This window comes from Onychostoma macrolepis, chromosome 17 (genome assembly GCF_012432095.1).
Source record: "Onychostoma macrolepis isolate SWU-2019 chromosome 17, ASM1243209v1, whole genome shotgun sequence".
NCBI classification, from domain to species: domain Eukaryota; kingdom Metazoa; phylum Chordata; class Actinopteri; order Cypriniformes; family Cyprinidae; genus Onychostoma; species Onychostoma macrolepis.
The window spans coordinates 11,462,381-11,486,956 of NC_081171.1; the positions used below are offsets into that span (position 1 = coordinate 11,462,381).

At 37.5% G+C, this 24,576-nt stretch overlaps 2 protein-coding genes across 4 annotated transcripts in view; one reads left to right on the forward strand and one right to left on the reverse strand.

Moving 5' to 3' along the window:
- chst15 (carbohydrate (N-acetylgalactosamine 4-sulfate 6-O) sulfotransferase 15) overlaps positions 1–24,576 on the forward strand; it is a 119,704-nt gene that overhangs the window by 59,677 nt on the left and 35,451 nt on the right. The gene's annotated exons all lie outside the window — the stretch shown is intronic.
- On the reverse strand, positions 1,506–8,084 carry gpr26 (G protein-coupled receptor 26). Its single transcript, XM_058748514.1, has 3 exons — positions 7,166–8,084; positions 5,164–5,277; positions 1,506–3,769 (listed from the first exon to the last, which is right to left on the reverse strand). The coding sequence occupies exons 1-3, from the start codon at positions 7,834–7,836 to the stop codon at positions 3,505–3,507; spliced, it is 1,050 nt and encodes a 349-aa protein (XP_058604497.1). The 5' UTR covers positions 7,837–8,084; the 3' UTR covers positions 1,506–3,504.

A 24,576-nucleotide genomic window follows, 5' to 3' on the forward strand; every position in this document is an offset into this window, starting at 1 on the left:
AGTATATTTATTGCAAATGCCTTTGGTTGTGGTTTGTAATCTTTCATTTAGTCTCACATTTTCATGATAATTTGTTGTGATGAAACAAGATTTTTTTTTAAATGCACAGTGAAATGTTAACAGATTAGGTATTTCCATTTTAAACTTCTCAAGTATTGTCAATCTTTAGCTAGAGCTAAGCCATTACCTACAGTTATTACATGGCTCTCTAGAATACTTGATTCTGATTGATCAATCAAGGAATCCTGTGGTCAAATACTTTAGTATTTTGACCTCTAAACTGTGTACAGTAATTGACTGCTGTCCCAGTCTCCCTTACTTTGTAAATGTTCTTCTTATCTGTATGAAACGGGTAGAGCTTATGAAAATGATTATTTAAAAATAAACAGGTTTGTAGAACTAATTATTGTAAAACAGTTATTAAAGAACTAGTCATATCTAATATGTTTGGATAAGCTATAAGGAGATAAAAAATTGAGTGATTTAGTGTTGATTTTCCACTAAACCATATTATCAAGAGCTGATAGTGTGGAATATATGGAAACACTTGATTATGGAACATTATTCACTACTAACTAGTTGTTTATTAGCATGTTGGCTGTATTATAAAGCACATATTAATGCCGTATTCTGCACGACCACATTCTAGATCTCATACCGAAACATAACTACTACAACAACTACCTTACTTTATATCAGTAAGCAGTAATTAGGAGTTTAATCATTTTTGAAGAGGGGAGAACTCTTAATAGTGAATATGTGCTCCCTAATCTAAAGTGTTACTGAATATTTACATGTAATTCACACACAAACACAAACACACACACATGCATTTGTGGTTTACGGGGGCTCTCCATAGGCGTAATGGTTTTTATACTGTACAAACTATATTTTCTATTGCCCTACACCAACCCTACACCTAAACCCACCCCTTACAGGAAACTACTGGCAATTTTTGAATTTTATAAAACACCGTTTTGTATGTTTTTTTTAAGCCATTTGTTTTACGGGGACACAGGAAGTGTCCTCTTAAACCATGTTTACGTTGTAGTACCCATGTCATTATACACATTTGTGTCCTCATAAACCATATATACCAGTACACACACACACAGTTAGATGGTCAGTAAGATATTTATTGCAGTTTAAAATGACACTTTTTCTATAGAATATACTGTATATATTTAAAAAAAAAAAGGATAATTTTTTAGCATTACTCCAGTCTTCAGGTTCACATGATCCTTCAATCAATCTAATATGCTGTTTTGGCACTTAAAAAACATTTATTATTATTATTATTATTATTTATTACTATTGATAAATTGTGAAACCCCCTCAGTTTCAGTGTTGGTGTGATTACTGTATTTTGCTTTTGTTGGCCAGTATTGATGGATCAGTGAGAAATGGGGAGGACGTACTCAGCAGTGAAAAATCCATAAAAAACTAAAATACAATAGAGGAGATAGGGAAGACCTAAGTAAGGACTGTTTTTATAATCTGGGGGCTGTCGCGGCTAGATTCTGATGTAATTTTCTTCTGTTCTTGTTTGCATTGCAAGAGGGGGTGGTGATGAGGGGGGTGGTAATAATTACCCAGAATTCTTTAGTGGTCTCATTTCTTGCTGTTTTATAACGTCTGCCTTCACGCTCTCTACTTCTCTTTTTATGGTTCCTTCTTTTCTTTTTCTTCTGAACCTGCAATTACAGAGACTTCTTGACTCTTTCCCTCTCTATTGTGTGCTTTCTGAGCCAGAGCACGAGTGCAAAGTGCAAAGCTGTCTTCGTTTCAGTTGAACAGAGGAGGGATGAAATCTGTTTTAAAGCATTTCAGAAAGTAATTGTCTCCCCCACATTCCTATCGTTCTCTCTCTTTCTTTCTCCTGCTTTGGAATTGAACTTTCCATGCATTTCTCTTTCTTTTCTCAGACAGAAGGAAACTTAGAAGGCAGGGACTCTGTCAAAGACCAAATGCAGCAGATATGCAGAGCATAAATTGGACTTCTTTGCTTGCTGTTCATTTCTTTTGTGGTTTGTGCTCTGCAAGAGTCGGTCAAACAAATAACAAAAACCTCTGTGCTCTTTTCAAACCCACTGTTTATTGTCATCAAAGTCACAAAGATGTAGCAAAATTTAAAACTACATTATTTTCTGTTTAACAAAAATAGACATGTTTCTTCCTAAGGCTTTACATTTGCACGAAAGAAAAACATTTAAACATGTAGTTTTATACATGAACACCCTCAAAGTGTAATAATTTTCCCACTTCCAAATGTCGCATATTCGCACACATATTCATACATACACACTACAAAAAATAAAACGATACATATTTACTATAGAGTGACATTCAGATATAAATTACCCTGTAGAAATGATTTACTCTTTAAAAATACAAAAATGTATATGCATATATACAGTACATAGACAAAGAACAGCATTGTAAAACTAAACGGAATGATTAGTGAAAGAAAAACTGTCACGTTTTGCCATTTTGCTCTTTCCAAGTATTTTTTTCTGTATCTTGTGGCCAGTGTTCCCACACAGAGAACATTAATTAAGTAAACCCATATGACAGCACTTTAGGCACTTGCACAATATTTTCACACATAATTTTCAGAGGCAAGTAAGAAAAAGAGACTGTTTATGCTGTCAGAATTTAATCCAACATTTTTTCTTTTTTTCTTCAACTTGTGTTGTTTCTCTCTCAATACATACTCATTTTATCTCCTTTGTTTGTACCCTTTGGTTTACAAAACATGATTTCTCTACAATTCTCTGCTGAAACGAGCTTGTTCATTTCATGAACTTACTTTAAAATTCAGTCTATGCAGGTTTCGTTTTAAATAAATAAATAAATAAATAAATAAAATAAAGTAAAATAAAATAAAGGCACCGAAAGAACAGGTCCGCCCATTGCTGTGGGGCTTCATATCTAAACCCTGAAGATACAATACATGCTACAAAAAAAATCAAAACCACATGCCACTGAGTTCCACTAAAACATCATCTAGAAAATATTGTTTCTTATTCTGTGTTGAAAAACTCACAATGCGATCTTGTTTTCTCACATTTCACCATGTGATACAGTAAGTCAAAGCAGTCACCTATTCATAAGTCTAAACAGCACTTTATCACTATAACATTAGAGACAAATCAGACCACGATATGTAATAGGCCCTACATATTCTCTTTGAATGTTGGCTAACTAGCAGCTTTCGTGGCTTGCAGCTTTACAGAAGTTTGATTACAGAATTGATTAGAGAAAGAAAGAAAGGTAGAAAGAAAGAAAGAAAGAAAGGAAGGAAGAGAAGTAATAAATATTAAAAAAAAAAAAAAATCTCTTTTGCTACTAAAATCTCTTGCTACAGTTATATCTTGAATTCTTTTTGAGTTGAGAAATGCAGAGCCTGGTATCCCGCTGTTTCCTCTGCCTTCATTGTTCTCTCTCCCTTCAGAATCGAAGCTCTACCTTTGTGATCGTTCATCTCTATAGCAACAGGAGTCCTCAGTGTGTAAATCTGGCTTCGACTTCCCCATCTTTTACGATTTCCTTGGCCCTTCCAATCTTTCCATTTTCCTGCTGATGCCCAGAGCCATTCGGGGAACTGCGTTTCAAGAGTCGATTGATGATGTCACTGCAGGTCTTCCTGTACTGGTGTCGCAGAAGAGAGTAGACGAAGGGGTCGCATGCAGCTTTGCTGTACGCCAGACTCTTACACAGCACACCCCAATATGGATTAAATGGCTCCGTCACAAATAGCTCCACAATCCTAAACACATGACACCCACATGAGCAAGACAAGCTGCAAAGTCCGTTCTCTGCAGTTAACACATTTTCAGGATCTTATTTGCATATGGAAGGTTATATGTTTGTATAGCAGAGGCAGTAAATGCAGAGCAATTCCTGTTTTCAGTTTGGTTATATGAGGGATAATCTGTGACCTGAATGGGACACTAACAATTAAATTGCTTTTGACAGGGGCTTTGAGGAAGAAAAGCTGCAGTAAGAGTCAGGGATACACAAGACAGTTCATCCTTCCATCTTCTCTGGGCTTACCCAGGTTATGTAACATGCCTAGTCAGGAGGTCCTTCTTCATTTTGGACTATGAGTCAGGTGGACATGCATGACCAGAGACATTAGTACGGGAACTACAGGCTTCACATTTCATGACTTGTAGGATACTGTAGGGGAGACCAGTTTTTGAGAAATGTTTGGAAAAATAAAGTAATTGTAATTAGATTATAGTATGTTTTAAAATCCTTATTCGATTACAGTTACTCTTTAACATATTACATGATTACATATATTTCACACAGTATTTTAAACTAAAACAATATCCCCCAGAGATTTTATGAGGTTTAGAATATTTCAAATTAACAACAAATTTACACGTTACAGTTCTCTGATATCAGTTAATGATAACACTGATATGCTGGTAAACAAATAAAATATTTTCATTTTTTATTTTGACATTTTTAGTTAATATTTTTATGATTTCATTAATTAGCTTTTCATCTTACCCTGCAGTTCCTTCACAATCCCCAGTTTGGGAAACCCTGACATTTAATGCACTTTGTGTTGTTGATAATAAAGAATAGAATATATTTATCTTTGGTACACAATGATATTATTCAAATGTATGTGATAAAAACGTCAAGTCAAAATAATTTAAAGGTAATCAAAATGTAGTCACATTATATTGCCTAAACTGTGTAATCTAATAGATTTACGTTATAGACTACGTTTTTTTTGACAGGTACTTTGTAATCATTAATGGGCTGCAATTTCTAAGTAATATTACTTATTATTTTCAATGCATATTTTGATGCATCATATTTAAATGATTAATATTTTTATTTGATTGCTTTTCATTGACATTTTTCAGGTTTGCTTTAAACACACATTGTTCCTTATAACTAAAAGAATTAGTACCATATAAAGGTAGTAATTTAAAAAGTATTGGCAAAATGGAGTATGTTAAAATATTAAAAAAAGAAAAAACGCAATACCCTTAAACAATATGCAGTGTCCTCCAGCTTATTAGTATTATATCAAGCATGCAGCTAATAACATCCAGGGATCTCAACCTGGTCAACAAATGAAAACTATAATAGCATGACTGCACAGATGCTGAGCCTAGGGGAGTAAAGCAGCTGGCTCACCTGGTAATGACATACGGGGTGAAACAGATGACGAAGGTTCCAATGAAGGTACTAATTTTGCGGGTGGCTCTCTGTCTTCTCCTTTTCTGCTCCTCCAGACAGCGCTGACGAACACTGGGTAAAAATTTAGATGATCCATTTAGATGACTTCTCTCACTTGAATTGTGTATTATGTTATTATGCATCTGAGACAACCACACTTAACTGACTTTTATCCAGCTTCAAACAGACGTTATCTAAAACTGTACCTATGCACCAGATGAACGGACATATTTCACCACCGACAATATTAGGAACCATATTCTCACAAAACATTCAAGAGACATAACAGGTGTTCCCATAGAGTGAGGATGTTTGCCCAAGCTGTTTCAGTGAATCATTGAAACGTCAGATTAACTTCGTCACACCTGCGGTGGATTATTTAACACTTGTTCACATGGTCACTTGTGTCAATCAGAAGTACGGTGTGATTGGTTGATTGCTATCAGTCTATAAAAAGCTGTGGCTTTTTATTTATTTATTTACATGGATAGCAAAAGAGCCAACAGCTGGCAGTCATTTTCCTTTCTCTTTGCATGTGTGGAGTGCTGTGATACATCCCCTGCCTGAAGACCAGATGTGCTCATTACATGTGGTGTGTAGGGCTATTGTGATTTGTCATTGTTGGTTAATAAGTTATCGTGGTCGACATGTTGCCATTGAAAGTCATCCAGAGCTCTGGGCAATGAGTTGATGATGTTCACTCTCTGATGAGCACAAATGTCTCTTGATATCTGTTGGCACGTGAGAGAGGTGTGCTCGACCACTAACTATTTTTCAGCCACATTATTTGGTAACAGAATGCAAATGTGCCACATTATATTATTTAAGGTTGATCAATAATTTATTTTAACGTAGAAATTGTTTATCACAGTTCTATTTATGTTTTGTGTCATTGCACCTGCTAACATTTGTGGCAGTAATTAGTCCAAGGGGTCCAGTTAGAGTTGTTGATGTATTTTTTAGACCGTCTTGATTTCATGTTGACATTTTATATGGCTACTGTGAAAAGTCACATGATTTGAGTGGTTAAATTCCTGTTTGATCTATTGAAATATGATTCCTTTGTCAATGATCAGTCCAGTCTCAAAATCTCAGTTTACGCATTTGTGACATATTTTCAGCTCTGTAGTTTTCCACCAGTTACAATTTTGACAATGAATATTTTTAATTCATGAGTTAATTAATTAATTTCAAATATGTAGTTTGTTTTAGTGATATATCCAAGGAATAAAATGCACGTTCACTCAGTTAAGAACAATTATTTAGTATTCAGTAGGTTAAAATCCCCTTCAGATCTATTGTAGGGGCTGTGGACCAAAACTGTGGTGCTGAAACCCAGCAGCTCTAAAGAGTTTCCCTGGCCTCTATTTAATGTTTGAGTGCTGAATATGTGATATAATATTTAATGGTGCAGACACTTTAAATCAAAATCATAATTTGAACAAAAGTAAAAATAAGTAAGTAAGTTTAACAATAAAAAAAAGTTAATTAATTTACTTATATATATTTATAGTAAAAAGCATGGGGAAAAGGAAGGGGAATTCCCAGAGTTGACTACAAACAGTGTGTTAAACAAAGAAGTGTTATTGGTTTTGTACATTTGTTTAGGGTTTGTTGCATTTTATGTGTGTGTGTGTGTTTAAGTTTATAATGTTTGTTAACATGATGATGTTTGGTAACATTTGAATTATTACTGACTACATTTGACAATTCTGATGAACTTTTAATCAGCATATGGTCTATACATATGTGTTGTTACCAGTGCTTTTTCATGTTAAAATATAGCCAATTTAATTTAGTAACTTGACGGTTAATATAGCCTAAAACGGGCCGTCGCCAATATCCTTGTATTATCGCTACTGTATTTCTATGATAAAGTTCCGGAAACCACCGCTGCCAATTTTCCGTTTCTTTTTTTCTTTCTAAATGTAAAAATCTGCATGTTCTCACTCATTCTTACCTCGGGTGAATGTCCACCAGCAGTACGAGCGTTTGCATGGTTATCACGTCTATGCGCTTGCAGTGAAAGCGCGCGACTTTGAGCACTTTCAGATACGTGACGCAGAGTACCACCGACACCAACAGGAACGTGAGCGAGTGCAGCACCATGGTGTAAATCGCGAACTGCGTCTTGGCATTGACCGCCCTGCCGTTACAGAGCGTGCACGAAGCGTACAGCTGATGGTAACCCACCCAGGAGAGGCACGCGGCAACCACAGAGAAGGACAACGAGTGCACCCACGTGTAAGCCAGCGCGATTACAGCGTCCCGGTGACGGATCCTGGAATGGTAACTCAGAGGGAACACCACTGCAACCCACCGGTCGATACTGAGCGCAGCCATACTCAGCATGGAGTTAGTGGTCAGGAAAGTGTCCAGAAACCCCACCACCTGACAGAAAATGTGTCCTCCGGGATGCGCATTACTCAACACCCCGATAAGAGTCAACGGCATGCTGGAGGCGGAAAGAAGCAGGTTGCAGAACGTCAGATTAAGTATAAACAACCCAGGAACCTGCTTGCGAATTTCTGCATTGTACAAGAAGCAGATCAGCACCAGCACGTTGGACAGCAGCGACACAACGATGATCACGACGAGTAGGAGAGAGAGCGCGAGCTCCGCTGTGTGCATGATGCTCCCCGCTCTTAAAGCCCCCAACTTTGAACCGCAACTCCAGGACAGTTCATGACGGGGAACTAAATTGCGTCAATACAACTTGTAGATGCCCCAACGCGTTATCCACTTGTACACGGGCTCTCGATCCACGGGTCTCCATGACTCCGACCTCCGTTTAGTCAGCGAAGTGTTGGGAAAATCCATCCGAACAGCTGGAACGCGAAATCTCAAGAGTGGAGATTAATCCGCTCTTCCTCGCAACCCTAAAGGAATGTCTCGCGCAATTGCGCAGCTCGGGTTTGCGCGCGCTTCTAATGCAGAATTCGCCCTTGAAACAGCTTTATATGTCAAAATGTCACCCCCCCCCCCAACCAACACACACACTCACGAAATGCGCACACGTGACTAGCGTCAAAGGAATCGTCAGGGAATTAATTTTGTGAGAGGACTAAATTTAGACAGTGTTTATATTTGTCGAAGGGAACTCTTTCACGTCACGATGAGGCAAAAGCCCTGGGTCTCGTGGTACAATTTTATGATTCGCTCGCGCACACAGCTTCAGTCCTACAAGATCTTGAAGAGCTGCAGTCACTTCTATGCATTTAGAAACGCAATTTGTAACACATTTAATTTCGACGTTTGTAACTTGGTGATTTGTAGGATTATAAATCTCAAACTTTCATTTAATCCATATTTCATTGCTGCGAATGAAAGAAGTTTAGAAATCTACTGCTTATTCTTAAACTGTGCAAATTAATGTAGAGTACAAAGTCCCCAGTAGTGTACACATTAAAAACATGGAGATTTTAAATGGGCATGAATTTCTTGTGGTAAACTTTGACGTGCTCTTTTTGAGATATTCATATCAGACACGTGTTAGTTTACTGTCTGAGTTTGGCCGAAGACATTTTGTCCTCACCATTTAACATGCTGACAGACACCATGGAAATGATGAATTTTGTTTAATTTTTCATTTCAATCTTTGACAATCAAATGTTTGATTAATATCAAAGAATTCCTAGATGAGGTGAAAAAAAATATTCTGAGCAGCTCTTTTCAACAGCAAATAAAATAGTTAGGCAGACATAAAGAGAAATAGAGAGTGAAGGAGGGATTTGAAGTCTAGCAGTTTTAATCAAACCTTTAGTAAAATATTGATTTAAGCTATCTTGGGGAGAAACAGGCTGTTATTGTTCAAGCCAAATCATTTCAAGGAAACATCCGAAAAAACATCTATGTTAACTGAACAGATGATCACATTATTGGTGGATTCTATTAAAGTAGAATTGCAGTGTGTTGCGAGTACATTTTAAAAATGTTTGTGTGCAGTAGTTCATGTAATGTTTTCACAAACACACATTTAGTATATTTGAAGGTTATGGGTTATATATAGAGCTCAAAACACACCCTGCACTTTTTAACGTGTCTTTAAATCTGTGATCTCTCAATAATAACGAATCCAGTATTGCTAATATAAACAGTCGATTCTGTGACTTGGCTCTGTGTTTGAATACAAAAATAGAGAGAGAGAGAGAGAGAGAGAGAGAGAGAGAGAAGAGCCAGGCGTGATGCATTTGGCTCTTGTTTGCTTGGCTGGGGGATGTCAGATGCATTTCCTGTCACTTTGTGTATATGAATCTGTATGTGAATTTGTACATGTGTCTGTGCGAGTGCACGTGTGTATGTTTGCATGTCGACATGTAGGACACTACTTCATTTAACAGTATTCATAACTATAGCACTATTTTGAATGAGAATGACATTTGAAGTTTTTCTCATATACCAGATATTTTGCTGGGGAATTACTTTCGTTTTGGGTTCTCTAATTAGAAAGCAACCCTGACATTTACTTTTACTGAACCAGAAGATCGGTTTACACACCCACACACCCACACACCAGCCCAGATTCGTATGTTGGATGCATTTCTATTTCACTGCAGTGTCTCTCTTACAACATAAACCCCTGTTTGTAGCATGAAGAGATGAACCAATGCACACGCACACACACACACGCTCTCATACTCATTAGTGGCTCACTGAGGCCACGTAAAGATCGCCGCTGTCCTCTGTTACCACGGAAACGCCCACGCTGTCTGGGCAGTGGGTGTGTGGTGGTCCATCCCATGATCCTTTGTGACAGCACGAACGATTCTGACCAATCAGTGGAGCTACTGCACAGATCTCGTTATTCTTCTTGAGGGGGCGATACGGACTTGTCAAGCTTGTCTTGATGTGAAACATAGGCTTTTATCTCCATTGCTTTTTCATAATTCAATCAATTTCCCTCTTTTTTTAGAGCTAATTTGTGCTTTAAAATATTAGATGTAGTCAGGAACAATCAGACTCTAAGTGAAGGCTAAATCATTTTGGGATTTTGCCAAAGCTAGCCAAAACTCGCAAATTATTTTGTCATGTTATTATAATACTTAATATATTAATAAAAAAATGTATTTTATTATATGATTATATATTATTCTACAGTTAATAGCCTCTAATATTAATAACCCTTTTGAGCTTGTGGTAAGTGCTTTGGTTGAAAAACATTGTTGGTTGTCGTATGTTGATGTTGGGTTACTGGTATCATTCTTGCCACAGGACATCACCTACCTTTGGTCCACTGGATTCATGTTTCTACATGGCACAATAGCTGTAGCTTTGCGAGGGCATAAAACCCTCATAATTTCCATCTCACTGGGTGCTTTCGTTGAGCACAGAGAAGCGCCTGTTGATCTATGATATTAATTTACATATATATATTTTTCTCCAATATGACAGTGCATCCATCATATTAAATGCATGCATTTAAAAGCTGAAAAGCACAGGTTGACCGAGCCCAGGGCAAGGAGGATGTCAAAATCAGTCATTTGGATGTACATTTTGTGTTCCAGGGGATTATACTAAAAGTAATTATGTATAATTAGAAGATGCAATTGTTTCTATAGCCTGGATTATACAGCTTGAGATCTGTGTCTTGTAACTTCCCCAAACCATTGGGAATGTGAGTGATGTACACATGATCTGCATGGTAATTACCATGAAATGCTGACCTGTGGACTATATGCATTGCATTCTGGGCCCAGTGATTCTGATTCCGCCAGATTCATTATTGTGTTGCTTGTTGCATGAGATGAAAGGGTTGTATGCACAACCCAGTTCATGTCATATGCTTAAGTTAAAGGCTGTATTTCAAAAATTAAGAATGGCTTTCTGTTTCAGTTGATTTAGGATGTATTATGTTCCGGTCTGCCAGGTTTTCAGAGAGAGAGAGAGAAAATTGCTGCAAATAATGCAATACATTGACCTACGCAGTGAGAGTGTAGATATATGATTACGATTAGCCAGATTTCATTTGTATATTTTTTGCCAGTTTTAAAGGGGTCTTTTTATGACGGGTTCTCTTCTGTAGCTCTGGCTCCATCTGGTGGTTTAACTGGTTAAATGCTTGTCTGCAGTTCTGCAATCAGTACAGTTGCTTGCTCTGGATTTCTGACCAGAATGCATTTAATTAATTTTATTCAAAATTATTTTGATTTATTTGTTGTCAGTTTCTATTTGTATGAGGACTGTTGTTTATAATGTTTGCACTGCATATTCTGCGATTGTCTCTGAGGCATTTCATCTTTACTTTGACAGCTAATTTATTTTCGGTGGTGGAGCCCTGACTAATCAAAGCCTAGACCTCATTTGAAAATATGCTGTTTTTACTCTAGTTGTTATGTGATTAGAGGAAGCACTCGTGCACTCACAAGTAGGAGCAGAGTTACCAATTTAAGGGCCCTAGGCAAAGACAGGAATGGGCCCTCTTCAAATGTATTTACCTGGAATTCCCCAAGATTCTCTACACAAAAATAATGGTTCCAAAAGGGGAGCTTTCATGGAAGAACCAGTTTGGGTTCTCCAAAGAACATTTCAGTTCGAACCTTTTTTCCTAGTGTGAAAAACATTAGAATAATGTAAAAAAAAAAAAAAAAACCTGTTTCGATATAAAGAACCTTTTGTGGAGTTGAAAGGCTCATTGGATGTTAAAGGTTTTTCATGAAACTGACGCCAATGATGAACCTTCCTTTTTCAGAGTGTACTGTTAATTTTGTTTGGTAATTGCTTGTTTTTCCAAAGGTTTAAATGTGAACTCCTTGTTGTCACCTCTAGAGGGAGTGCTTGGGCTTCACTGAAACCATTCTGGTCCCACAAATCTGTCATCATTTCTCAACAAACCTAATAAACACATCATCAGCATCCTATAATGCCCATGTGCGTTGTCCAGGCACAGGCCCAGGGGGCAGAGTATAAGTGCTGTTTGGTCTGTCCTCAGAGGTCACATTCAGCGTTAATCTTTCATGTTTAGTGAGACTGTGAGGGCAGTATTTTTTTCCAACTGAACTTAAAGCACTAGTTCAACCGAAGATTAAAATTCTGAGATTTCTTTCTTCTGCATTAAAAAAAATAAACCCAAAAAACAAAACAGAAGATGTTTTGTAGAATGTCTGTTTTTGTCTATGTTATGAAAGTCAATGGTAGCCAAAATCTTCAAGCCTTGAAAAAAAAAAAACACTCACAAAAGAAAAACACCTGAAACATCATGTCTTAAAGAATTTGTCAGTTCGCATTAGTTCTGCCAGCATTAAATTATAATCAGTGTACTTTTTGTTACAGTGTAAGCAGTTTGCAAGGGGAAGTAAGGCCTCTTAGCTAAACACAATGAGATCCCTCTGATGACCTTTCAAGTGTTGCAGAGGAATGTAAGCAGATCAGGCAGGTATGTGAAAGAGATCGTCCTTGTGAAAACCAGGCTTGTTGGAACTATGGAGCTTTGAACGGAAATCTGTAATTTAACTATTGAGGAGGAAAAGATGAGATAGAAAGGTTGGCAACTCTTTAAGTGTCATAACTGTTCCAGATTTTGAGTAGTATGTCCAAAACTATTTGTCTTGACATAATAATTTACTGTTAGCTGTGACTTGAGTTGTTTATGAGTAGACTTCACTGCTTAGAGTAGAGTTCCGTGATATAGATATTTTGGATCTTTTCTCCTGCCAAATGTCTCTTTCTGTCTCTTTCCATCTCTATTTATCTGTGCTCGGGTGAAACAGCCTGTTCGGTGAATCTGCCACTGGGTGTAAGATGATATTTTTTCCCCTCTCTCTCCCCTCTTAGTGTCTTTATTAGCAGGTAATGTCCAAAAAGAGGATTAGAGAAGGAAAAGGAAAGACATGGTCCTGTGGATGGATGAATGGCATATATGGGATGGTTAAAGGAGGGAAGGGAGGTTAAGGAAAGGAGAAAAGGAAAGAAGAGATCACACTGCTCGGGGATATTTGGGGAGATTATCTATTTGTTAGATGTATATGAGCGAGACAGACAGACAGACAGACCGAGAGAGGGCAGTAAACTCTGGCAAATACTGTCTATAAAAATATTAATCGAATAAAACCAGGGTGTGAATCATGGGGTGTTTTGGAGAAGTCATGAAATAAAGCTGGAATCCCCACTAAGGAAGTCAAAACTAAAAGTTTGGGGGTAAATCTATATGTCTTGACAGGGTTTTCTGTGTTTTTATTTATTATATTTTATGGGATTACACAGAACGTCATTTGAGCCCCACACACGACATGTGGAAGAAAAATTGATATCATGGCCATTAATTACGACTTTGATATCCACAGTTTATTAATTTTAGTGAAATTGTGGACTACTTGATTTCCTTATTTTAATTTAGTTAAATCATGGCTCTGTATTGAGGCACCGCTGATTTAAACTCTCCTAATAGTCTAATAGTCAAAAATAGTATTGAAAGCTAACTAAGCCCAACTTGCCCAGCTCCCTGATTCTTCTGGTTTGGAAGTCTTTGTTAAAGAGTTACAAGCCATGAACCAACATGAACAGCTACGAGGTAAATCACAACATTACAAACTTTGAATCAAAAAAGTATTTGAAAACCAGATTTGTCCAAACAGCCGATAAAAATACATCACAATCTACAAGTAATCTACATAACTCCAGTCCTTCAATTAATGTCTTGTGAAGAGAAAAGTTGTATATTTGTAATAAACAAACACTTCATTAAGACATTTTAACCTACACCTTCACTTTTGGTGACTTCTCGCATCAAAATCCACAGACATAGTTGTTTAAAACTATTCTGTGGTGTGTTTCCCAAAAGAATTGTTAGCAAACTAGGGTTCCACTTAACTCTTTTGTTAACGAAGAAACTTGCAACCTAGTTGCTTTTGGGAAACCCTTGGATGTTTTCATTTGTAAACAGTGCTTGATCTGTGTGTATTTCTCTTCTTACAAAAATGCAGCTTTTAGCTTCACAAGACATTAACTGATGGAATGGAATCATGTGAATTACTTGTGGATTATTGTGATGGTTTTATCAGCTGTTTGGACTCTCATTCTGAAGAAAATGAATTGGATTTTTATTTATAGAACTTTACTGTTGCAATTGAATGCAAAATGCATACTGTGCAAAACAGGTCCCATAACAAAGGACTTTATGACCAGGTGTACACCAATTGTGGATAATTGTGGATATAAATGATCAATGGCAGCAACTCTGAGCTTCAGGGTCATGGTTGGGTCTCTGTTGTTTTCTTCTTTCTTCTTGTTAACAGGTTAGTGTGGCTGCATTCAGAATATTAAAATTTGTTGAAGTTCACCTAATATTCACTACTGAATGGCTTGCACTGTTCAAGATTATTTCTTTTTCGTCACTCATTCATAACTGAAGCTGGTTTGAAGCAGATTTCATTGTGGCAAACTAAAAGTGTCTCTCCCCTGAACTCTCCACCTGCGGAAGTGTCTCCAGCTTTAGTGTAACCTGCCCTTCTGGAGGTTAATGTGAGGGAAATCAGATTTGGGTAGGAGGCATCTCTAAGCCTTTGGAAAGTAGAGGAGCAGAGAGTAAGAAAGGGCTTTTTGTGTTGTGTGAGGACTGAACGCTACGCTGTATGGCCAATTGACTTCTTCTCCAATTCATCAAATGCACTGTTTACCTAATCTGTCATAGCATTTCAAAACGCATTAAAACCGCAGGCAGATAAGCTCAGCATTCCTACTCCTGAGTCAGGATAGTCTTACCTTTACCAAAAAGGCGAACCATTTCTCTCTCTCTCCCAGAGGATTAGCTCTTGTGTGAAATGCATACTGTAAAGTGCTACCACATCTTGCTTAAGGACAATTCCACCCACCCCTTCCAGATAAATAAAGTATTATTGTGCAGTTAAGGAAGATTAGAAGTTAGAGCAGGGGGTTGGTGCTTGTGGGTTGGGGATTGCGGATATCTGAAATTGAGTTTAATGCCACGCTTATCAGAATTCCTCCCGTCTCTAATAGTGCACACTGTTGTGTGTGGCAGAGGGGGAGGAAGCGAGGAGACGGGGTCGTATCCTCTACAGTAGGGCGCAAGAAGGAAATTGTGAATTGAGTTGCATTAAAGCCTCTTTTTGTAAAACAAGACCGACAGCAAAGTGAATTGGCATGGCAGGATGCGGAGGAAAGGGCCAGATGTGAGGTGTCGGTTGCAAATTGAACTTGGACGGTGTGCGAGAGGCCTGTCGGGTGTTATACAAACTGCTTAACACATCATTCATGTCGCCTAGGGAATAAGATAACCTAGAATGTGCTGTTGCACCATATTTCACCTTTTAATTTCCAGAGCATAGACATTTTCCAAAGAAATTCTGCTATTATTTACTCATAACCTCCAACCTGAATGACTTACTCATGTGGCACACAAAAAACAAGAATTTGGAGTCAATGAGCTCTTTAATTGTATGGAGAAAAACAGTTTCATCTTTTCTGTTCTACATAAGAAAGTCATAGAGGTTTGGAATGGGGTAGGTGATATACTGGTTGACGAATTTTAACTGGTAGAAATTTGTCAGCCGTTAGAGATTTTGGACTATCGTCTCTATTGTGCTCAAGTGACGTTGCTGTGCTACGTGGTCACGAAATCTTATTGTATGCATTCTTTTTTTAAGTGTTGCGGTTTAAAAAATAAGTGATTTTAAGCCATTGAAATGCAATCAGTAGCGAAAAAGAACTCATTTCGTTATATGTGTGCGCTGTCTGAGAGATCTGCGCACTTGAAGACTTTGCTCATAGAGTATGGAAAAGAGTTATTTTTGCCACTTTGTTGGCCTTGAACGGTTAAATATTAACACTTTTATATGTCTTGAGTGAACGCAAACAGCTGAGAAAGAAAACACCTGTAACAGTATATTGGATTCGGGCAGCTCTTAAAGTGACAGCAGTCTAATATTCCTGCTGTCTGTCATTCGTGTTAATAAAACAACAAAAGAGAGAAAATCTCTCACTGCTTTTGACTAAATCACTTTTGTAACTTTAATAATAAGAAATATATATTTAATTTATACAGTGAAGAATATGCAGTGTTTTTATAGGCTACATTTGATAGCTTTATACAATGTAGCATTTCTTTTTAGCTACTGTAGTTTTCTTGTCTCTTTGCTTGAAATTAGTTTCTTATTCTTATTTAATTGCTGACTGTTTACTTGTCTTCAGTGAGCTTGAGTTTTTTTAAATTTAGGCTAGTATTTTATGATATTGACACTGTTGACAAGAATGATTAAATTTCTATGATATTAAAACGTTGATATCATAAAGACTTAAATCTTATTTAAAACAAAAATAATTATACTGTGTAGATATCGTTACTGTGAAATAAAATTACTTATATTGTGATGTAAGATTTTTGGTCATTGCCCACCCTTACATGAGGGTAAGTAAGTACTGACAGAATTTATTTTTGGGTGAGCTATCGCTTTAGCGACCAAGTCATTGAAGTCAAAAGCCCACTCAAACTGGCTTGAGGTCTGCCGTATTATTCAGCCGGTGACTCACCCCTCCATTTTGTTTTCTATGGGTTTCAACTCTGAACTTTTAATCAGATAATCTTAATTTCCTTTTGCTCTTTACTGTGGCAAGCCAGTTACCATGGAAACAGAGGGCCAATGTGGCCAAGAAGGGCTTATACCCTGTGCCTGAGCTGTTTGGCCTGCTATCACAGAGCACACACACACACACACACACATACACATTTCCAGGTAGTGTTGATTGATTGGGTGATGATGAGAGGTAAGGATAATCTGAATATTTAGTTAAGGCCATCCGGATGCTATTACCTTTCCCCGCAGGCGTTTCTTCTGGAAAGGGAGGGGATAAAGTGTGCTCCTCTGAGGTTCATTTCAACAGCCACTTATTTAGGCGTACAACGCTACTTTCTGCACTCTCACTGTGCATTGTATAACTGTAGACTGAGCACAGTATGAAAAAGATGAGAGGAAGTTATGGATTTGCAGTTGTCATGCGAAACATTTCAATATAATTTAGGGTTTTTGATCAAGTTGTTTTGAAAATTAAGTTGTAGATCATTATAGGGTCTAAGCTAGTGTCATATAATACATACAATTTGTGTGTGTGTAGGTCTATATATGAGCGTAAGGGAGGTAAATATTTGTCATTCTTCAGGCTGAGAAGAGCAGGAAGATCTGATACAAGTACAAAAGGCTTACAGTGACCCTTCACCACAAACAGACTGAAGCCGATGAGGGATATAATTAGGGAACGTTCATAAAATACCCATTTACGGTCTCGGGACATGTAGAGACAGAATCAAAGCTGGAGTCAGATCAAAGAAGACAGTGGAGCTTTTCTGGCATGATTCAACAGATCTTATTAAAAAATTATCTTGATACTGAACTATGTGCAAACCTTTTTTTATAGGGTTCTTCAAATGCATTTTTGCTTGCTTTAAGCAAACAGAGACTTTTTGTGGGTTTAGAAGTAACATTAAAATAAAAATGCTCCAACAATTAGTAATCTGAGCAAAGTTATCACCAAAAATTTCAATCTGCCAACCACTGCGACCTGGCAAGCAGCGCAATCTGATCATACTGTCAACCAAGTTTATTAGAAGAATGTCCATGCACTGAAAGACTGACAGGGGCTCTCTTCCCCTGGCTGGGCTGAAACAGAGGTTAATTGACAAAAGAAACCATGTGTGTGTGTGTCAGTGCGTGCATGTGGGTGGATATGGCTGTGTGTCTGACAGGGTAATTGCCTTGTTAAAAGAGAAACGGAGGCAATATTTTGAAAGAACCACATCCCCATATAATCCGCCTTTGAGAATGATGAAAGAGTGAGGGATGCCTCTTAGATCAATTGTACAGTCATTTCAGCTATTTAGAATCAGCTAAATTCTGTTAGAAGAGGCCATTTTGGACCAGACACAGAAATCCACTTTGTTCCTTCTAACTTTGTCAAATCAGTCTCTTCTGTCAACATTTTGAAATGGATTCATTCCAACAAATATATGCATTGATAAATGTGGCAAAATAGTTAATTTATCATTTTTATGCACCAAAAAGTAGCAGAAAATCTTCCCAGACTAACATCGAGTTATTGCAACTGTTTCCTTCTGTTATTCCTAATATGACACATAGGTGGCACTGTAGTTATACACTTTTCTCATGTTTCTTAAATATTTAGCTTATTGAACGTTCACACTTTAATGCGCACTTGTGGGAATACAGTTCATTTAAGGGTTAAGTGGTGTTTCTTTGATCTGAATTAAGTTCACTCCATGTTTATAAACTTGACAGCATCCCATTAGGGAATATGATACTATCAATGAATAAAAACATTTAAATTAGATGTAACAGAAAGTAAATTTTTAGCAATGGATTATTTTTATTATACACAGATTTGCTGCAAATATTATCATTCTCTCTGATGCAAATCGTTTTAGATAGTTTAAATATACAACAGTAAAATGTGTTATTTCCATACAGTCTACCTGTGTAAAGTACCATGCATTCCGCTGTTATTCTGTTTCCTTGAAAGCCAGATCATTATCAACTGTTTAATCTATCTATTCATCCCTCGCTCCGCATTCACGCAAGCTATTCACACTATTCAAATCTTTACATAATTAAAAAAAGAGTGCAGGGGCTGAAACAGGTGGAGAAGGTAGAGGATAAAATTAGAAAAATGAGTGCAAATGTGCATGTTGAGGAATCAGATGGCGCACCGGTCACAGGGATATCACTTTCTTTAAGCTGCAGAAAGAATAACAATTAAGTCCTGGATTTACCGTGCGCCAACTCTACTGCGAACATAGCACGACAATGCACAGTATCAGTTGTGTAAATAAGCAAGACTCTTTTAGCATCTCTGTTATTTGCAATTACCGCTTATTTGCATCCTACTGAGGAACCATAACCGGATATGCAAACAGAGATGTAATATATAATACCAATGTTCAAAACCAACCTCTGTAGAAAACCACCAAACACTATATTCAAAAATGGACTCGTGTTCAACTTTACTATCCATTCTGAAATGGTTTATCTTTTTCTCTTTTCAGAGGACCTCTGACCTAGGCACTTAAACCCTGACCCCTGGGAGCCGGCTGACAGAAAATGAGATTAACTCCCATTAGTTGGCTGCTCAGTGAGGCTTTGCACTCCTCAGGCTGTAGTTCTCCAAAATATAGTGCTTTTCATGGTTGGAGGCAGTCAATTATAATAAATTCATGTCAGGAGTCCACAGTGTCAGTGTATTTCAGTGCGAGGAAACGGTCCAGGTTATAAGCTGAAAGAAAATTGTCTTTGTGCTGTAATTCAAGGATGGAAATGTAAAGTGACACGATCTTAATCTCAGCTCCTGAACTGGCCATTTGGCTTCTGTGATGTGGATGCATGTGATCAGTTAACAGGCAGATAGTGGCCGGTCAGAGGTGAGGTCAATACGTTCCCAGCCTTGGTAAAACAGGTGTACACACAGCCTAGGTTACATACATAGGAGTGTGAGTGTGTGTGTCCCACAGGACCATGTTCGACGAGGGGGGACTGTGTGTTTCCTGTACTCAAAAATGTCTTTGACTAGATTCAATCTAGTGAAACACGGCCCTCACTCTTGAAACCGTAACTACTCTTGACACACAAATGCATATGCCTCTTAAATTAGCAGGTTCCTATGAATATATCAGTCGGTATGTGCAAATAAATGCAAGTGTGTGCATATAAAAGGGAAAGTTTGTGTGCGAGTGAGAAAAATAAAGCTCGAGTCACTAGATGCCAATGTGAACAGGCTCTTTCTCTTACTGTTTCGCTCTGTGAATCCAAACAACACCGTTATTCATCCACCAAGTTCCCCCCGGCAATTCACCCACCCCTCCCGCATCCCTTCCAATCCCAGCTTGGGCCGTAACCATCGCTTCCATTCTCTCCGAATGTAGCCGCACCTGAACTGCTTCACCACAGGGGCTTGTTCAGAGCAGCATGAGGGGCGGCGAGGCCTGAAACCAATCCCTGTTCGGGATCCCACCACTTCCTCCCAATTGTTCCCAACAAAGCCGGACAGGCATAAATGGACTGCTATCTGTGTCACAGAAAAGTGGAGAGCAATTTGTTTCCTATTAAACAGGACTGTCAGTTTGGTTTCTCCTCTTGTTTTTCTCACTTACTTGTTTTTGTTGTTGTTGTGTTTTTATTGTTTCTGCCAGGCCAAAGTGTCACTCATGAGGTTTTCCCCTGACAGCCAAGTGGCTCGAACCCCCCTTTTAAACCTGAGAACGCACCTGTTTCACCTGCACAGGTAATTGTAAGAATGTAGAGGGGAGACCTTAGGGGTAATGGATTCAGAATAGATGCTCGGACCAACACAAACACACACACACACAGCTTGAATATGGCACTGAAGAGGCCTGTTTTGCAGTTCTGTAGGCTGCACCTGCTAAGTGGGTGATCTGTCTACCCCCAGTTCATGTGAGGGTCACAACAGCTTAATGTGACCCCCATCCTCTCCCTTTCTTTCTCTCCCTCTCACAAACACAGTCTCAACACAGACCACATCTGCCTTTATTCTGCCTGAGGTGAACAGTTCAGTGCGTGCACAGACAGCCACAGTAGTTAATAACAGTTTAAATGGACGTCTTCGCATCTGTCTTTACTGCACTGTTGTTATTTCATTCCAGTAGCATAGTCCACGGTATGTGACATAACTGTTCTCAGCTAAATGAATGGCGCTTTATTCCATATCTAACGGCAAACGCACTGTTACTGTTTGAAAGTTTGAGGCTGGTAAGATTCTGTTTAACGAGATTAACACTTTTATTTAGCAAGGACACATTCAATTATTTAAAAGCAAACTTTTGAACTTGCTATTCATCAAGGAATCCTGAAAAAGTGGACTAATGGCTTACACAAAAATGTGCTTAACATTGATAATAACAAATGTTTCATGAGCACCAAATCAGCATATTAAAATAATTTCTGAAGGATTATGTGACACTGAAGACTGAAGTAATTAATGTTGAAAATTTAGCTATGCTATCACAGGAATAAATTGCATTTTAAAAATATTTATTCCATTTAAAAATAAAATATTCCATAATTTTACTGTTTTTACTTGGATATATACAGCCCTGAAAAGCATAAGAGATCATACCGACCCCAAACTTTTGAATGGTAATGTAGACTAGTGTATATGCACTATATATACGACAAAAAATCGATTTATGCTGAAATGTATGGAATTCCCCATTACTTATCATAACCATGGGCCTGGCAACACGGAAATACAGTCCGTAGCTTTGCTGAAGGTGTAAAAGGCTCTCACTGGTGTGATATTTGCATAGAGATATGATCAAGAATGTGTCAGAAGACTGTTGGATTGTGAAGAATGACCAACAACAGATTAAAAATCATTAAAAAATAATCAACTAAAAATAGCTTTTTATGTTAAAGAATGATAAAAACTGCATAAAATGCAGCTTATGTAAACTAGAAATACTTCAGAATTCACAGCCTTGTTTGCATGTACATATTGCCTGTGGAAATGCATGTAAATGGCTTTCTGACAATGATTTATATTGTTACCTAATACAAACACCTCACTTTTGGCTTTTATATAACGATCAACATTGTTGTCAGTATTGTTTACAGTATTTTATTTAATTACAAGTTTCTTAATGGAAACCCATGTCCCATTCCTATTGTGATTTAAGACAAACACCTGACTTTTGCCCTGAGTTAAATATCTATGTAATGATTAACAATATTGATATCAATATTATTTTATATCATTATATCATTACATGTGTGTTTGTAATGGAAAGCCCTGCCCCATCCACCAGACTCTATGGCACTACATTAACTACTGAACACATATTGTTCAATTCATTTGCCAGTGAGCACCCTTAAAGAGGTACGATGGATGAAGGATTAAAAAAGGGTTGGGGAAAAAAGATTGAATGAAAAAAATGACCCTCTCTTCACTCTCCTTTTGTGTGGGGAGTCTGGAACCCCATCTGTGTGAGAGGAGAGGCGTGAAATGTTCTGTAATTACTGGTAATGATGTCCTAAGATCAGAGACTCAGCCCAAACAAGGTAATTACATGATAAATGTGTGTATGAGCACACTGACCTGGAGTCAGCAGGGCCTTTGAGACAGGCGTACGATGGACAGCTAACAGAGATATCTGCTCAAAAGGCCCACTGGGACCTGCATAGATCTCTATTGTCTGAAACACTGTCTCTTGGTAACAACATGGATCATGGTTCAGCTAAGGGTGTGTGTGTGTCTCTGTGTGTGTGTGTGTGTGTGTGTGTGTGTGTGTGTGTGTGTGTGTGTTTACATTTCCTTCAAAAAAAAAAAAAAAAAAAACTTTAATATTTACAAAAGATGAGGTGGAAATAGATTGTGTGTGTGTGTGTGTATGTTTACATTTCCTTCAAAAAAAAAATAATATTTACAAAAGATGAGGTGGAGATAGATTTTGTGTGTGTGTGTTATTAGATTTTTTTTAATATAAAATTATACAGAATTTAACTTTAGGATAGATAGATAGATAGATAGATAGATTTTTTTTATATATTATTATAGAATTTATTTAGTAATAATTTTCTATACATAAGAAGATGGAAATGTGGAGGGGGTGCAATTGTGCTGGGCAGGTGTCAAGGGTTAAGTGCCTCACTCAAGGGCATAACATTAGTGGTCAGAGAAGGGAAGATCCTCAGGGATTTGAACTTGTATCTTCTAAGTTATAGTTTGCTGTCCTTTAGTAAATTTTAAACCGCTGGGTTAAATTTTGTACACAGCTAATAATGTATTATGCCATTATTCCTATAAGATATGTACATTCTTTAACCTCTATCAAGTAGATAAACAGTGCACATTCATTTTGATTTCTAGATTTGGTATTACTAAAGGACGACTACTACATGATTAGCGTGGCCTTGTTTTCTTAAGTTAATGCAAAGATGAACTGCCAGCTTTACACTTCCATTATCTACAGTATATGATGTACTCTAATTTGATGTGGCCTAACTGTGTTTTCAGACCTAGATTTGACTGATTTGTCTGTAAAAATGCATGTAAAGCTCCAGAGAGACAGTTAGTCCATGATCACAGAGGCCATGGCAAATAACTGCTCCTCTAGTGCTTCACTTTTTAAATGCAAATAAGGCCCTGCAGAGCAAACAGGTCACATGTTTTCTTTTGTCCTCTTAAGGTTTAGAGTTGTTTGTGATATATTATTCATCTGTTCTCGAGAACTGTTTTGGTGACTTTACAGAATGCATGGTAATAAGGTCATTTAAATTCTAACACCTTGTTCATCAAAAATCTGATAGCCATGCAAAAAATATTTTTTAGACTATTACACTGACTTCAAATGAGGAATCATAGTCAAGAAAAAACAGCCAGGATTTGCCTGAGATTTGCCTAACCTCTAAAAAAAACAATGCCAGCTTCATCGATGAGTATTTTATGCTCCGTAAGCTTGGCTGCCGTTATACAAATGACTGTTGTATTGCACTCTGGTCGACTTGAAAGAGGATATTAAACATTATCACATTTTATCTGTTTATTCATTAGCCCAATTCCATACCAATATGTATGCCTCAGCGGTTTTAGGGGGAAGCAGGCCTTCTGTTTGTCCTGGATTTTACATCAGCATTAATATTTAGCTACTTCATACAGAAAATGTCAGGTATTTTTAATTTACTAGGATATAATAATGCATACTGCAACGATAAATCTGTTACAAAGAGTGTAGATTACGATATAAAACCAAGAATATGATGCGTAGAAATTTGGAGGTGACCTACTAATACCCCATGTCACCTATAGATGGCGATAGTGCCTAATTTTCTGTGCAGTGTCTCCATTGGAAGGATTAGATTAAAGGACTCCAATTCTTTTGAATTGCATGTGTTGAGTAAATTTACCTTTTTATTATTATTATTTTTTTTAATTAATTCATTTATTTTTTGCCAGCATTTCTCAGAAAAGCTTTGGTTTAATGTGAATTTTATAGGACAAATAAATTTAAATAGAGAAGAGATAAAACAAGATATGGATACCATGTAAATTACCTGATTTGTATGGGTGATAAACTACCACTCTTCTAAACATACACAAGCCTGTGTATGTTATGTTACATAAAGTCTGTTATAGTCTTATGTTGAGAAAAATAATAGTTGTGCCTGGTAAACAGATGAGTTTACCTGACATGCAAGTACATCACGCACATCACACATCTGTGAGTATAAAGTCAAACAAAAGAAACAGCGTGTGAAAAAAAATAAAGGGACAGCGACGGACAGAAAAGGCAGAAAATGAATGAGAGAGGGAGAAAAAGGACAATTTGTCACAGAGTCACCAGCATAAAGGCTGAGAAATGTGCGAAATGCAGTAATTGCGCGAAGCAGTCAGTGTGTGCTG

Excerpts from the sequence above, each read along its gene's own strand:
- gpr26 (XM_058748514.1), bottom strand. The coding sequence starts at position 7,836 with ATGCACACAGCGGAGCTCGCGCTCTCTCTCCTACTCGTCGTGATCATC. Across the intron at positions 5,278-7,165 it reads CTGGTGGACATTCACCCGAG|TGTTCGTCAGCGCTGTCTGG; the intron begins GTAAGAATGAGT and ends ATTTTTACCCAG. Across the intron at positions 3,770-5,163 it reads ACCCCGTATGTCATTACCAG|GATTGTGGAGCTATTTGTGA; the intron begins GTGAGCCAGCTG and ends TCATGTGTTTAG.